At 46.9% G+C, this 14,979-nt stretch overlaps 1 protein-coding gene across 1 annotated transcript in view; it reads left to right on the top strand.

The window, feature by feature from the left end:
• The window catches only part of LOC135549428 (peripheral-type benzodiazepine receptor-associated protein 1-like), a 73,283-nt gene that overhangs the window by 17,953 nt on the left and 40,351 nt on the right, over positions 1 to 14,979 (top strand). The window contains 4 exon segments of the mRNA XM_064979398.1: positions 1,280 to 1,330; positions 7,097 to 7,117; positions 13,684 to 13,824; positions 13,827 to 13,857. Coding sequence (XP_064835470.1) covers positions 1,280 to 1,330; positions 7,097 to 7,117; positions 13,684 to 13,824; positions 13,827 to 13,857 — 244 coding nt within the window.

The raw sequence follows: 14,979 nt of genomic DNA, 5'->3' as shown, positions 1-14,979 counted from the left end.
TCTCTCTCCCCTAAACAAGAACCACTGGCCAGCCAAAGCCTGTCCTCTCTCTCCCCCTCCGACACAAGAACCACTGCACAGCCAAAGCCTGTCCTCTCTCCCCTAAACAAGAACCACTGCCTGGCCAAAGCCTGTCCTCTCTCTCCCCTGACTCCCAAACAAGAACCACTGCCTGGCCAAAGCCTGTCCTCTCTCTCCCCTGACTCCCAAACAAGAACCACTGCCTGGCCAAAGCCTGTCCTCTCTCTCCTTAGCCTCCTACACAAGAACCACTGGCCAGCCAAAGCCTGTCCTCTCTCTCCCCTGCCTCTGACACAAGAACCACTGCCCAGCCAACCTGTCCTCTCTCCCCCTAAACAAGAACCACTGGCCAGCCAAAGCCTGTCCTCTCTCTCCCCTGACTTCCTAAGCAAGATCCACTGCCTGGCCAAATCCTGTCCTCTTTCTCCCCGGCCTCTGACACAAGAACCACTGCCCAGCCAAATCCTGTCCTCTCTCTCCCCTGACTCCCAAACAAGAACCACTGCCTGGCCAAAGCCTGTCCTCTCTCTCCCCTGACTCCCAAACAAGAACCACTGCCCCAAATCCTGTCCTCTTTCTCCCGGCCTCTGACACAAGAACCACTGCCCAACCAAATCCTGTCCTCTCTCTCCCCTGCCTCCGAACAAGAACCACTGCCCGGCCAAATCCTGTCCTCTCTCTCCCCTGCTCCCAACAAGAACCACTGCCCGACCAAATCCTGTCCTCTCTCTCCCCTGCCTCCGACACAAGAACCACTGCCCGACCAAATCCTGTCCTCTCTCTCCCCTCCTCTGACAGAAGACCCACTGCCTGTCTGCCTCTGACAGAAGACCCACTGCCCGGCCAAATCCTGTCCTCTTTCTCCCCTGCCTCCGACACAAGACCCACTGCCCGGCCAAATCCTGTCCTCTCTCTCCCCTGCATCCTAAACAAGAACCACTGCCCAGCCAACAAAGCCTTTCTTAAATATAAGGCTATGCGCTCAGCTATACAACCAGAACATCCAAGGAACCCTGTTCCCAGAAATCACTAAGCAAGATCCAATCACCTCAAATTACATTTTTCGGCTTCACTTTTATTATGTGTAACAAAGACTTTGTCCAGTAGGGGGTAGCTGTTGGGTGCAAAGTTTGTTGGATAGTTCTGGAGGGAACTATTATGAGGGATTAGATGTGAACTAAGTAACTGAAGAGTGCATTGAATTACACTTTGTGAGTAGAAATATTAAATAAATAGTGTTTATCTTTCCATTCAACAGGCAGAGTTTTTTGCCAAGAGGGAGCATGAGGGAGTGGTACAGATGCTGGAGGTAAGTCTGATCTGGTTGTTGTAGTTCTCTGTTGGTGCTGAGGTCTGGTTGTTGTAGTTCTGTGCTGCTGAGGTCTGGTTGTTGTAGTTCTGTGGTGCTGAGGTCTGGTTGTTGTAGTTCTGTAGTTCTGTGCTGCTGAGGTCTGGTTGCTGTAGTTCTGTGGTGCTGAGGTCTGGTTGTTGTAGTTCTGTGCTGCTGAGGTCTGGTTGTTGTAGTTCTGTGCTGCTGAGGTCTGGTTGTTGTAGTTCTGTGCTGCTGAGTTCTGTGGTGCTGAGGCCTGGTTGTTGTAGTTCTGTGGTGCTGAGGTCTGGTTGTTGTAGTTCTGTGGTGCTGAGGTCTGGTTGTTGTAGTTCTGTGCTGCTGAGGTCTGGTTGTTGTAGTTCTGTGCTGCTGAGGTCTGGTTGTTGTAGTTCTGTGGTGCTGAGGTCTGGTTGTTGTAGTTCTGTGGTGCTGAGGTCTGGTTGTTGTAGTTCTGTGCTGCTGAGGTCTGGTTGCTGTAGTTCTGTGGTGCTGAGGTCTGGTTGTTGTAGTTCTGTGCTGCTGAGGTCTGGTTGTTGTAGTTCTGTGCTGCTGAGGTCTGGTTGTTGTAGTTCTGTGGTGCTGAGGCCTGGTTGTTGTAGTTCTGTGCTCCTGAGGTCTGGTTGTTGTAGTTCTGTGGTGCTGAGGCCTGGTTGTTGTAGTTCTGTGGTGCTGAGGTCTGGTTGTTGTAGTTCTGTGGTGCTGAGGTCTGGTTGTTGTAGTTCTGTGGTGCTGAGGCCTGGTTGTTGTAGTTCTGTGGTGCTGAGGCCTGGTTGTTGTAGTTCTGTGGTGCTGAGGTCTGGTTGTTGTAGTTCTGTGCTGCTGAGGTCTGGTTGTTGTAGTTCTGTGCTGCTGAGGTCTGGTTGTTGTAGTTCTGTGCTGCTGAGGTCTGGTTGTTGTAGTTCTGTGCTGCTGAGGTCTGGTTGTTGTAGTTCTGTGGTGCTGAGGTCTGGTTGTTGTAGTTCTGTGCTGCTGAGGTCTGGTTGTTGTAGTTCTGTGGTGCTGAGGCCTGGTTGTAGTGATCACAATATTAGTGCCAAATCTAGGAAAATCAAAGTTCCAAAGGCTGGGCCTAATATAGTGTATAAGAGGTCATTTCCTGGTCCGTGGTGTGTAATGAGGAGCAACCAGACACTGCTGGTCTGTAATGAGGAGCAACCAGACGCTGTTGGTCTGTGGTGTGTAATGAGGAGCAACCAGACGCTGTTGGTCCGTGGTGTGTAATGAGGAGCAACCAGACACTGCTGGTCTGTAATAAGGAGCAACCAGACACTGTTAGTCCGTGGTGTGTAATGAGGAGCAACCAGACGCTGCTGGTCTGTGGTGTGTAATGAGGAGCAACCAGACGCTGCTGGTCTGTGGTGTGTTACAAGGAGCAACCAGACACTGCTGGTCTGTGGTGCGTAATGAGGAGCAACCAGACACTGCTGGTCTGTGGTGTGTAATGAGGAGCAACCAGACGCTGTTGGTCCGTGGTGTGTAATGAGGAGCAACCAGACACTGCTGGTCTGTGGTGTGTCATGAGGAGAAACCAGACGCTGCTGGTCTGTGGTGTGTAATGAGGAGCAACCAGACGCTGCTGGTCTGTGGTGTGTTACAAGGAGCAACCAGACACTGCTGGTCTGTGGTGTGTAATGAGGAGCAACCAGACGCTGCTGGTCTGTGGTGTGTAATGAGGAGCAACCAGACGCTGCACTTGACACATTAATGATATTGATTATTCCAGTTACTACTAAGCATTCACTAATGTTGGCTAATGAGACTGAGGTGAAGTTCTCTTGCAGGTAACGTGTCAATATTCAATATGTTGATACAAAAGAAGCTAAGATGGGGAGAAGTCTGTCCATAATAAAGCGCTGCTCTGCCTTCTCAACAACACTATCAACAAGGCAGGTCCTTACAGGTCCTAGTTTTGTCACACCTGGACTACTGTTCAGTTGTGTTGTCAGGTGCCACAAAGAGGGACCTCGGAAAATTACAATGGGCTCCGAACAGGGCAGCACGGCTGGCCCTTAAATATACACTGAGAGCTAATATTATCATGTAAATCGTTCGTGGCTCAAAGTGGAGGAGAGATTGACTTCCTCACTACTTGCTTTTGTAAGAAGTGTTGACATGTTGAATGCACCAAGCTGTCTGTTTAAACTACTACAGTAGCACACAGCTCAGACACCCATCCATACCCCACAAGACATCCATCCATACCCCACAAGACATGCCACCAGAGGTCTGTTTAAACTACTAGCACACAGCTAAGACACCCATCCATACCCCACAAAGACATGCCACCAGAGGTCTGTTTAAACTACTAGCACACAGCTAAGACACCCATCCATACCCCACAAAGACATGCCACCAGAGGTCTGTTTAAACTACTAACACACAGCTCAGACACCCATCCATACCCCACAAGACATGCCACCAGAGGTCTGTTTAAACTACTAGCACACAGCTCAGACGCCCATCTATACCCCACAAAGACATGCCACCAGAGGTCTGTTTAAACTACTAACACACAGCTCAGACACCCACCCATACCCCACAAGACACCCATCCATACCCCACAAGACATGCCACCAGAGGTCTCTTCACAATCCCCAAGTCCAGAACAGACTATGGGAGGTGCACTGTACTACATAGAGCCATGACTACATGGAACTCTATTCCACAGTACTACATAGAGCCATGACTACATGGAACTCTATTCCACATCAGGTAACTGATGGAAGCAGTAGAATCAGATTTAAACACAGATAGAAATACACCTTATGGAACAGCGGGGACTGTGAAGAGACACAAACACAGGAACAGACACATACACACACTCTATACACACACACACACACACACAGGAACAGACACACACACACACTCACTCTATACACACACAGGGAACAGACACATACACACACACTCTATACACACACACTCTATACACACACACACACACTCTATACACACACACTCTATACACACACACACACACTCTATACACACACACTCTATACACACACAGGAACAGACACATACACACACACTCTATACACACACATACATTGTAATATTGTTGTATGGTGGTTTTATACATTTTATGTTGTAGATATGTAGTGGTGTAATAATGTTATATGATGCAAAAAAAAGTATTTGGTTGATGTAAGTGCCTTAAAATGTTTGGACCCCAGGAAGAGAAGCTGCTGACTTGGCAGGAACTAATGGGGATCCATAATAAACCCCAGGAAGAGTAGCTGCTGTCTTGGGAGGAACTAATGGGGATCCTTAATAAACCCCAGGAAGAGTTGCTGCTGCCTTGACATCAACTAATGGGGATCCTTAATAAACCCCAGGAAGAGTAGCTGCTGCCTTGACAGAAACTAACTGGGATCCATTCACCCCAACACACACGCTCTCTTCACCCCAACACACACGCTCTCTTCACCCCAACACACACGCTCTCTTCACCCCAACACACACACACTCTCTTCACCCCAATACACACACACACGCTCTCTTCACCCCAACACACACACACACTCTCTTCACCCCAACACACACACACACACACTCTCTTCACCCCAACACACACTATCATCACCCCAACACACACACACACACTATCATCACCCCAACACACACACACACACTATCATCACCCCAACACACACACACACACACACTATCATCACCCCAACACACACACACACACACTCTCTTCACCCCAACACACACACACACACACTATCATCACCCCAACACACACACACACACACTATCATCACCCCAACAAACACACTATCATCACCCCAATACACACACACTATCATCACCCCAACACACACACGCTCTCTTCACCCCAACACACACACGCTCTCTTCACCCCAACACACACACGCTCTCTTCACCCCAACACACACACGCTCTCTTCACCCCAACACACACACGCTCTCTTCACCCCAACACACACACGCTCTCTTCACCCCAACACACACACACACACTCTCTTCACCCCAACACACACACACACACTCTCTTCACCCCAACACACACACACACACTCTCTTCACCCCAACACACACACACACTATCATCACCCCAACACACACACTCACACACTATCATCACCCCAACACACACACACTCTCATCACCCCAACACACACACACACTCTCTTCACCCCAACACACACACACTATCTTTACCCCAACACACACACACACACACACACACACTATCATCACCCCAACACACACACACACACACACACCCCAACACGCTGGCGTGGGCTGACACACCTGGCGTCGCTGACGCGCAATATCATCACCCCAACACACACACACACACACACTATCATCACCCCAACACACACACACACAGTATCATCACCCCAACACATACACACTATCATCACCCCAACACACACACACACACACACTAGCATCACCCCAACACACACACACACACACACACACACACACTAGCATCACCCCAACACACACACACACACACTAGCATCACCCCAACACACACACTAGCATCACCCCAACACACACACACACACACTATCATCACCCCAACACACACACACACACACTATCATCACCCCAACACACACACACACACACTATCATCACCCCAACACACACACACACACACACACTATCATCACCCCAACACACACACACTATCATCACCCCAACACACAAACACACTATCTTCACCCCAACACACAAACACTCTCTTCACCCCAACACACCACAAACACTCTCTTCACCCCAACACACACACTCTCTTCACCCCAACACACACACACACACACACACACACACACACACTATCATCACCCCAACACACACACACACACTATCATCACCCCAACATACACACACACACTATCATCACCCCTATCTAGCACTTACATGACGACGACTGGATAATATGACAGTTGGCAGTTAACAGATGACTGTTATGCTGGCTACCTTCCTTGTCAAGTTTATTTATGCTTATATGCTGAGACTGGGAAGTGCCAAATGTTTAGTGTACTTTTGAACATATAGTGAACCCACATGGCCCATGACAACTATATTTAATTCATTTTGTGTGTGTGTGTGTGTGTGTGTGTGTGTGTGTGTGTGTGTGTGTGTGTGTGTGTGTGTGTGTGTGTGTGTGTGTGTGTGTGTGTGTGTGTGTGTAAATATTCTATTCTAGGACTTGATTCAGCGTGTATTGCAGAGGGTATTGGTACAGTACCATTACTCTCCTGATTGGTTGGAATTGCTCATTAACTATTCCTCCTACTGTCTCTCTCGATCCTTCTTGCTTCCTCTTTCTCTCAAAACGAAAAAACAACGCTTGTAAAAGCCCGCTCTCTCTTTCAGAGGAGAGAAGTTTGGTACGGAGGACAGAGAGAGACAATCCTTGAGAGATCATAGAAACAGACAGGATAGAAGTTTGGTACGGAGGACAGAGAGACATGCTAGAGAGATCATAGAAACAGACAGGATAGAAGTTTGGTACGGAGGACAGAGAGAGACAATGCTTGAGAGATCATAGAAACAGACATGATAGATACTGTATCTATCTCTGGCATTTAAAGACGCAGCCTTCTCTCTGAGAACCTGGACTCTGATTGCAGTGTGATTTTAGCCAATTAACCATGTGTTCTTTCCTCAACTCACCGTTACACAAACATGAGTTTGTTTTTAAAGTGCTTTTTCTGTTTTGCTTTGTGTTCTTTCTTTTCCTGCTAACCAGACTACATTGGACTCCATGCAGGTACCAGCAACAACCTCACACAAACTCAACTACCCCGTTTTCAACCTCAACTACCCCGTTTTCAACCTCAACTACCCCCTTCCCAACCTCAACCATCCCGTTCCCATCTCGTTCCCAACCTCAACCATCCCGTTCCCATCTCGTTCCCAACCTCAACCACCCCCTTCCCAACCTCAACCATCCCGTTCCCATCCCATTCCCAACCTCAACCACCCCGTTCCCAACCTCAACCACCCCTTCCCAACCTCAACCATCCCCTTCCCAAACCTCAACCACCCCCTTCCCAACCTCAACCATCCCCTTCCCAACCTCAACCATCCCCTTCCCAACCTCAACCATCCCCTTCCCAACCTCAACAATCCCCTTCCCAACCTCAACCATCATCTTCCCAACCTCAACCACCCCCTTCCCAACCTCAACCATCCCCTTCCCAACCTCAACCACCCCCTTCCCAACCTCAACCACCCCCTTCCCAACCTCAACCACCCCCTTCCCAACCTCAACCATCCCCTTCCCAACCTCAACCACCCCCTTCCCAACCTCAACCATCCCCTCCCCAACCTCAACCACCCCCTTCCCAACCTCAACCACCCCCTTCCCAACCTCAACCACCCCCTTCCCAACCTCAACCACCCCCTTCCCATCCCCAACCTCAACCACCCCCTTCCCAACCTCAACCACCCCTTCCCAACCTCAACCATCCCCTCCCCAACCTCAACCACCCCTTCCCAACCTCAACCACCCAGTTCCCCATCTCGTTCCCAACCTCAACCACCCCGTTCCCAACCTCAACCACCCCCCATTCCCAACCTCAACCACCCCCTTCCCAACCTCAACCATCCCCTTCCCAACCTCAACCACCCCCTTCCCAACCTCAACCACCCAGTTCCCATCTCGTTCCCAACCATCCCCTTCCCAACCTCAACCACCCCCTTCCCAACCTCAACCACCCCGTTCCCATCTCGTTCCCAACCTCAACCACCCCCTTCCCAACCTCAACCATCCCCTTCCCAACCTCAACCACCCCCTTCCCAACCTCTACAAACCCATAGACATTGGTGTCCGTGCAACAAGTTAGTGGCTCATTAGTTTTTCAATGAAGGACAAATGTAAACGTCAGCGCCGGTGATAGCCTGATGGTAGTTGTTTCTGGTGAGGTATTTATGGAAAGGCAAAGTTGGCCTCTAATGTTCTCTAGCTACAGTGGAGGTGGTCTATAATGTTGTAGCAGGCTTTGACTACAGCATGAGCATGCTGATTTGTGCTCTCTGTAAGGCGACAGGCTCCAGACAGGTTTAGTGTGTGTGTAAGTGTGTTGTACTGTACTGTACTATGTGCCTTTTCCTACACAGCTGTGTGTTTCAATCAGTTACATACAGGCCTAGTGTTAATTGTGTCCATTTTAAATAATCCCTTTGTGTGGACACAGAGTCCCTCTGATTCCGACGTGTGTGTGTGTGTGTGTGTGTGTGTGTGTGTGTGTGTGTGTGTGTGTGTGTGTGTGTGCATGTCTGCAAACCATCCTTCCCAAGCAGTGTATGTGTGAAACAGCCCGGGACCGGGTGACTCTGCTGCTAGATTAGAGTGTATCTATGGCATGGACTCCAGTACCCCGCTGGGCTGAGTGCACGGAACCTTGGTCATAAGAGAATTGGCTTGGGATTTAAGCTCAGGGTGTTAAGATAGAGTTAGCCTGCTTTCTTAGGCAGTCGAACTTTGACCCTAATATAGTGGGGGTTCTCTGTCTCTTCTCTCTCGCTCTCTTCCTATCTCTCTGTCTTTCCTCTCTATATCTATTGTCTTTCTCTCATCTCAAAGTAGTTTAACCCAGTCTCTCTATTGGGACCTTGATCTGTTTTACAGTGAGCAGCACAGTGACTCAAGAGAATGGGAAATTCTATTCACATTCTGTGTAGTCAGTTGGATCTACTTGCTGTCTGTCCCCATTTGACTTGGTTCATGCTAGCAGTCATTTGGTACACGCTTTGCTTGGTGTTGTAGGTGAGAGGTTTGACAGGAAGCTGTGTGTGTGTGTGTGTGTGTGTGTGTGTGTGTGTGTGTGTGTGTGTGTGTGTGTGTGTGTGTGTGTGTGTCAGTGCGCTCGCTTGTGTCTGTGTTTCATGTAGCTGCAGGCCCCTGTCACATCAGTACCCAGGAAACTCCCACCACAACAAGAAGTGAAACCAGACACTTATAGAAACTTACTGGGGGCTGACGCTAACCCCGTAGAGAGTTCTGTACACCCTGTAGAGAGTTCTGTAAACCCGGTAGAGCATTCTGTAAACCCTGTAGAGCATTCTATACACCCAGTAGAGCATTCTGTAAACCCCGTAGAGCATTCTGTAAACCCGTAGAGCATTCTGTAAACCCGTAGAGCATTCTGTAAACCCCGTAGAGCATTCTATACACCCTGTAGAGCATTCTATACACCCTGTAGAGCATTCTATACACCCTGTAGAGCATTCTCTAAACACTGTAGAGCATTCTGTACACCCTGTAGAGCATTCTATACACCCTGTAGAGCATTCTATACACCCTGTAGAGCATTCTATACACCCTGTAGAGCATTCTATACACCCCGTAGAGCATTCTGTAAACCCGTAGAGCATTCTGTAAACCCCGTAGAGCATTCTATACACCCTGTAGAGCATTCTATACACCCTGTAGAGCATTCTGTACACCCTGTAGAGCATTCTATACACCCTGTAGAGCATTCTATACACCCTGTAGAGCATTCTGTACACATTCTGTAAACACGGTAGAGCATTCTGTAAACACTGTAGAGCATTCTATAAACCCTGTAGAGCATTCTATACACCCTGTAGAGCATTCTGTAAACCCTGTAGAGCATTCTGTAAACCCTGTAGAGCATTCTGTAAACCCTGTAGAGCATTCTGTAAACCCTGTAGAGCATTCTGTACACCCTGTAGAGCATTCTGTAAACCCTGTAGAGCATTCTGTAAACCCTGTAGAGCATTCTGTACACCCTGTAGAGCATTCTGTAAACCCTGTAGAGCATTCTGTACACCCCGTAGAGCATTCTGTAAACCCCGTAGAGCATTCTGTAAACCCAAGTAGAGCATTCTGTAAACCCCGTAGAGCATTCTGTAAACCCCGTAGAGCATTCTATACACCCTGTAGAGCATTCTATACACCCTGTAGAGCATTCTATACACCCTGTAGAGCATTCTATACACCCTGTAGAGCATTCTGTAAACCCTGTAGAGCATTCTATACCCTGTAGAGCATTCTATACACCCCGTAGAGCATTCTGTAAACCCCGTAGAGCATTCTGTAAACCCCGTAGAGCATTCTATACACCCTGTAGAGCATTCTATACACCCTGTAGAGCATTCTATACACCCTGTAGAGCATTCTATACACCCTGTAGAGCATTCTATACACCCTGTAGAGCATTCTATACACCCTGTAGAGCATTCTGTAAACACGGTAGAGCATTCTGTAAACCCTGTAGAGCATTCTGTAAACCCTGTAGAGCATTCTGTAAACCCTGTAGAGCATTATGTAAACCCTGTAGAGCATTCTGTAAACCCTGTAGAGCATTCTGTAAACCCTGTAGAGCATTCTGTACACACGGTAGAGCATTCTGTAAACACGGTAGAGCATTCTGTAAACCCTGTAGAGCATTCTGTACACCCTATAGAGCATTCTGTAAACCCTGTAGAGCATTCTGTAAACCCTGTAGAGCATTCTGTAAACCCTGTAGAGCATTCTGTAAACCCTGTAGAGCATTCTGTAAACCCTGTAGAGCATTCTGTAAACACGGTAGAGCATTCTGTAAACACTGTAGAGCATTCTGTAAACCCTGTAGAGCATTCTGTAAACCCTGTAGCATTCTGTAAACCCTGTAGAGCATTCTGTAAACCCTGTAGAGCATTCTGTACACCCTGTAGAGCATTCTGTAAACCCTGTAGAGCATTCTGTAAACCCTGTAGAGCATTCTGTAAACCCCGTGAGCATTCTGTAAACCCCGTAGCATTCTGTAAACCCCTGTAGAGCATTCTGTTCTGTACACCCTGAGCATTCTGTACACCCTGTAGGGCATTCTGTAAACCCCATGTAGAGCATTCTATACACCCTGTAGCATTCTATACACCCTGTACATTCTATACACCCTGTAGAGCATTCTATACACCCTGTAGAGCATTCTATACACCCTGTAAGCATTCCCCGTAGAGCATTCTGTAAACCCTGTAGAGCATTCTATACACCCTGTAGAGCATTCTATACACCCTGTAGAGCATTCTGTACACCCTGTAGAGCATTCTATACACCCTGTAGAGCATTCTATACACCCTGTAAACATTCTGTACACCCTGTAGAGCATTCTGTAAACCTTCTGTAAACCCTGAGCATTCTATACACCCTGTAGAGCATTCTGTAAACCCTGTAGAGCATTCTGTAAACCCTGTAGAGCATTCTGTAAACCCTGTAGAGCATTCTGTAAACCCTGTAGAGCATTCTGTACACCCTGTAGAGCATTCTGTAAACCCTGTAGAGCATTCTGTAAACCCTGTAGAGCATTCTGTACACCCTGTAGAGCATTCTGTACACCCTGTAGAGCATTCTGTAAACCCTGTAGAGCATTCTGTACACCCTGTAGAGCATTCTGTAAACCCTGTAGAGCATTCTGTAAACCCTGTAGAGCATTCTGTAAACCCTGTAGAGCATTCTGTAAACCCTGTAGAGCATTCTGTACACACGGTAGAGCATTCTGTAAACACTGTAGAGCATTCTGTAAACCCTGTAGAGCATTCTGTAAACCCTGTAGATTCTGTAAACCCTGTAGAGCATTCTGTACACCCTGTAGAGCATTCTGTACACCCTGTAGAGCATTCTGTAAACCCTTCTGTACACCCTGTAGAGCATTCTGTCCCTGTAGAGCACCCCTGTAGAGCATTCTGTACACCCTGTAGAGCATTCTGTAAACCCTGTAGAGCATTCTGTAAACCCTGTAGAGCATTCTGTACACACTGGTAGAGCATTCTGTAAACATTCTGTAAACCCTGTAGAGCATTCTGTAAACCCTGTAGAGCATTCTGTAAACACGGTAGAGCATTCTGTAAACACGGTAGAGCATTCTGTAAACACGGTAGAGCATTCTGTAAACCCTGTAGAGCATTCTGTAAACACGGTAGAGCATTCTGTAAACACGGTAGAGCATTCTGTAAACACGGTAGAGCATTCTGTAAACACGGTAGAGCATTCTGTAAACACGGTAGAGCATTCTGTAAACACGGTAGAGCATTCTGTAAACACGGTAGAGTATTCTGTAAACACGGTAGAGTATTCATTCTGTAGAGTGTTCTGACTCAGCTGTGGCTATGTAATGGCTTTGCTAGAGTGACTGTGAGTGCTGCACGACCATGTGTTGGAGGACATGCAACTCGCTTACACTTCAGATTCTGTTTGTCACCTTACCCATAAAACCAACACCTACTTCTGTTAACCTGTTACTCACCCTCCACCCTCCTTTTCCTACCTTTTTTGTCTTTTAATTTTAAAAAATTATTGTAATTGTAAGTGAGTGTTTGCATTTTATAATCAGGGGTTGGAACTGTTTCCAGAAAATAACAGACATTTTCAAGAAGCAGAATCAGAGCTGGAACAAAGTGTTCTATACTGTTTCAGAACCGTTATTTTAAAAGCATGGAAACCGGTTCATAAACATTTTTTACGTTCAAGCATTTTCTTTCAGTCCTTCCCCCCCCTCGAAGTGTAGCCCCTCCCCCTCAAAGCGTAGCCCCTCCCCCTCGAAGCATGTAGCCCCTCTCCCCCTCTGAAGCGTAGCTGTCCCCCTCTGGCCCCTCCCCCTCTGAAGCGTAGCTGTAGCCCCTCCCCCTCTGAGAGCGTGGCTGTAGCCCCTCCCCCTCTGAAGCGTGGCTGTAGCCCCTCCCCCTCCCTCTGAAGTGCTGTAGCCCCTCCCCCTCTGAGTGTAGCGTAGCCCCAACCCCCCTCTGAAGTGTAGCTGTAGCCCCTCCCCCTCTGAAGCGTAGCTGTACCCTACTGAAGTTTCAAGCGTGATTAAATAGATAGATTGAGAGATGTTTTATCAACGAAGAATGTTTAAACTTTTTCAATGCTAGTTAGGGCACATTGGATGTATCAACTACTAAAATGTAAGGCACGTTTTAATTCTGGTGCCACTCTGTTAGCTAGCTAGCTCCTCTGGTCCAACTTTAAGCCGACTATGAAGTTCAAAGACGTTAAAAGTTTGTCCGTAGAAGCCGCTCCTCAGTAGGTACAATTCTCTGGGCCTAATACAGATAATGGTTTGTCATCACGAGGCTCAGCACTCCAAACCAAGCCTCCACCCTCCACCCTCTCTCCCCACCCGCAACATTACAGTTGCATCTGGTGCCCGACACTCGTCTTTCATCACTGAGCTATAGCTTGCTGCTCTAACGCACTGCATGATAGTTTAGGTCATTTAATGTAAGTTAAAACGTAAAAAAAAAATATGATTTCAAAGGTTTAGAAATTAAATGGAAAGGAACGATATAAACCTGTACTTATATTATTTTTTTTGTCTCTGTGCTCTTCAGTCTAAGGTGCGGGAGTTGGAGGATAAGTGTCATAGCCAGAGTGAACAGTTCAGCCTGCTCAGCCATGAGCTGGAGACCTTCAGACTACAGGCTGGCAAACTGGACCTGTCTGGCTCCACCATCCTCACTAACCCCCTCTCTGCCATCTGACCAACGGGGTGGGCCTCACCGGAGGTAACCAAAGTGACCATTATTACCGTCATCACACTATTGCACACCATTGGGCAACTGTTATTCCCATGATATCACCATAACTATTATAACCATCTCAAATTACCGTAATGACACTATTGCACACCATTGGGCAACTGTTATTCCCATGATATCACCACAACTATGACAACCATGTCATATTACCGTAATGAGACTAATACGTTCCTCATACTCACTATTATTCCCCTCATGATATACACTTCCCATCCCAATAAATGTATATTTTCATATGGCCTTCGTATGCCCCCTCGGCCTCCTTTTCAAATACTACTACCGAATCTCCCTCAGACACAGTTGACCCATAGTTTATACCAAGATGCATTTTACACTGAAGATAGCTGAAGTAAAGTGTTTGTTCCAGCTGTGGATCTCCATGTAGATAGTAGAAATGTATTACCTTTGCCGTGAATGAGTTTGAAAGAGATTCCACTTGATAAATTCCCTTTGATACAGACCCGTATGAGAACATGATATTTTGTAAACCTGGCCACAGCTGGCCTTAAAGTATCCCTTAAAGTCCCTACTGTATCCATCCATTTATCCATCCATATATCCATATATCCATCCATTTATCCATCCATTTATCCATCCATATATCCATATACCCAGCCATATATCCATCCATATATCCATATATCCATCCATATATCCATCCATATATCCATATATCCATATATCCATCCATATATCCATATATATATCCATATATCCATCCATATATCCATCCATATATCCATCCATATATCCATATATCCATCCATATATCCATCCATATATCCATATATCCATCCATATATCCATCCATATATCCATATATCCATATATCCATCCATATATCCATCCATATATCCATATCTATCCATCCATCCATCCATATATCCATATCCATATATCCATCCATATATCCATATCCATATATCCATCCATATATCCATATATCCATCCATATATCCATATATCCATATATCCATCCATATATCCATATATATCCATATATCCATATATCCATATATATCCATCCATATATCCATCCATATATCCATCCATATATCCATATATATCCATCCATATATCCATATATCC

This window comes from Oncorhynchus masou, chromosome 12 (genome assembly GCF_036934945.1).
Source record: "Oncorhynchus masou masou isolate Uvic2021 chromosome 12, UVic_Omas_1.1, whole genome shotgun sequence".
NCBI lineage: Eukaryota > Metazoa > Chordata > Actinopteri > Salmoniformes > Salmonidae > Oncorhynchus > Oncorhynchus masou.
This window is presented reverse-complemented; position numbering and strand designations above follow the sequence as displayed.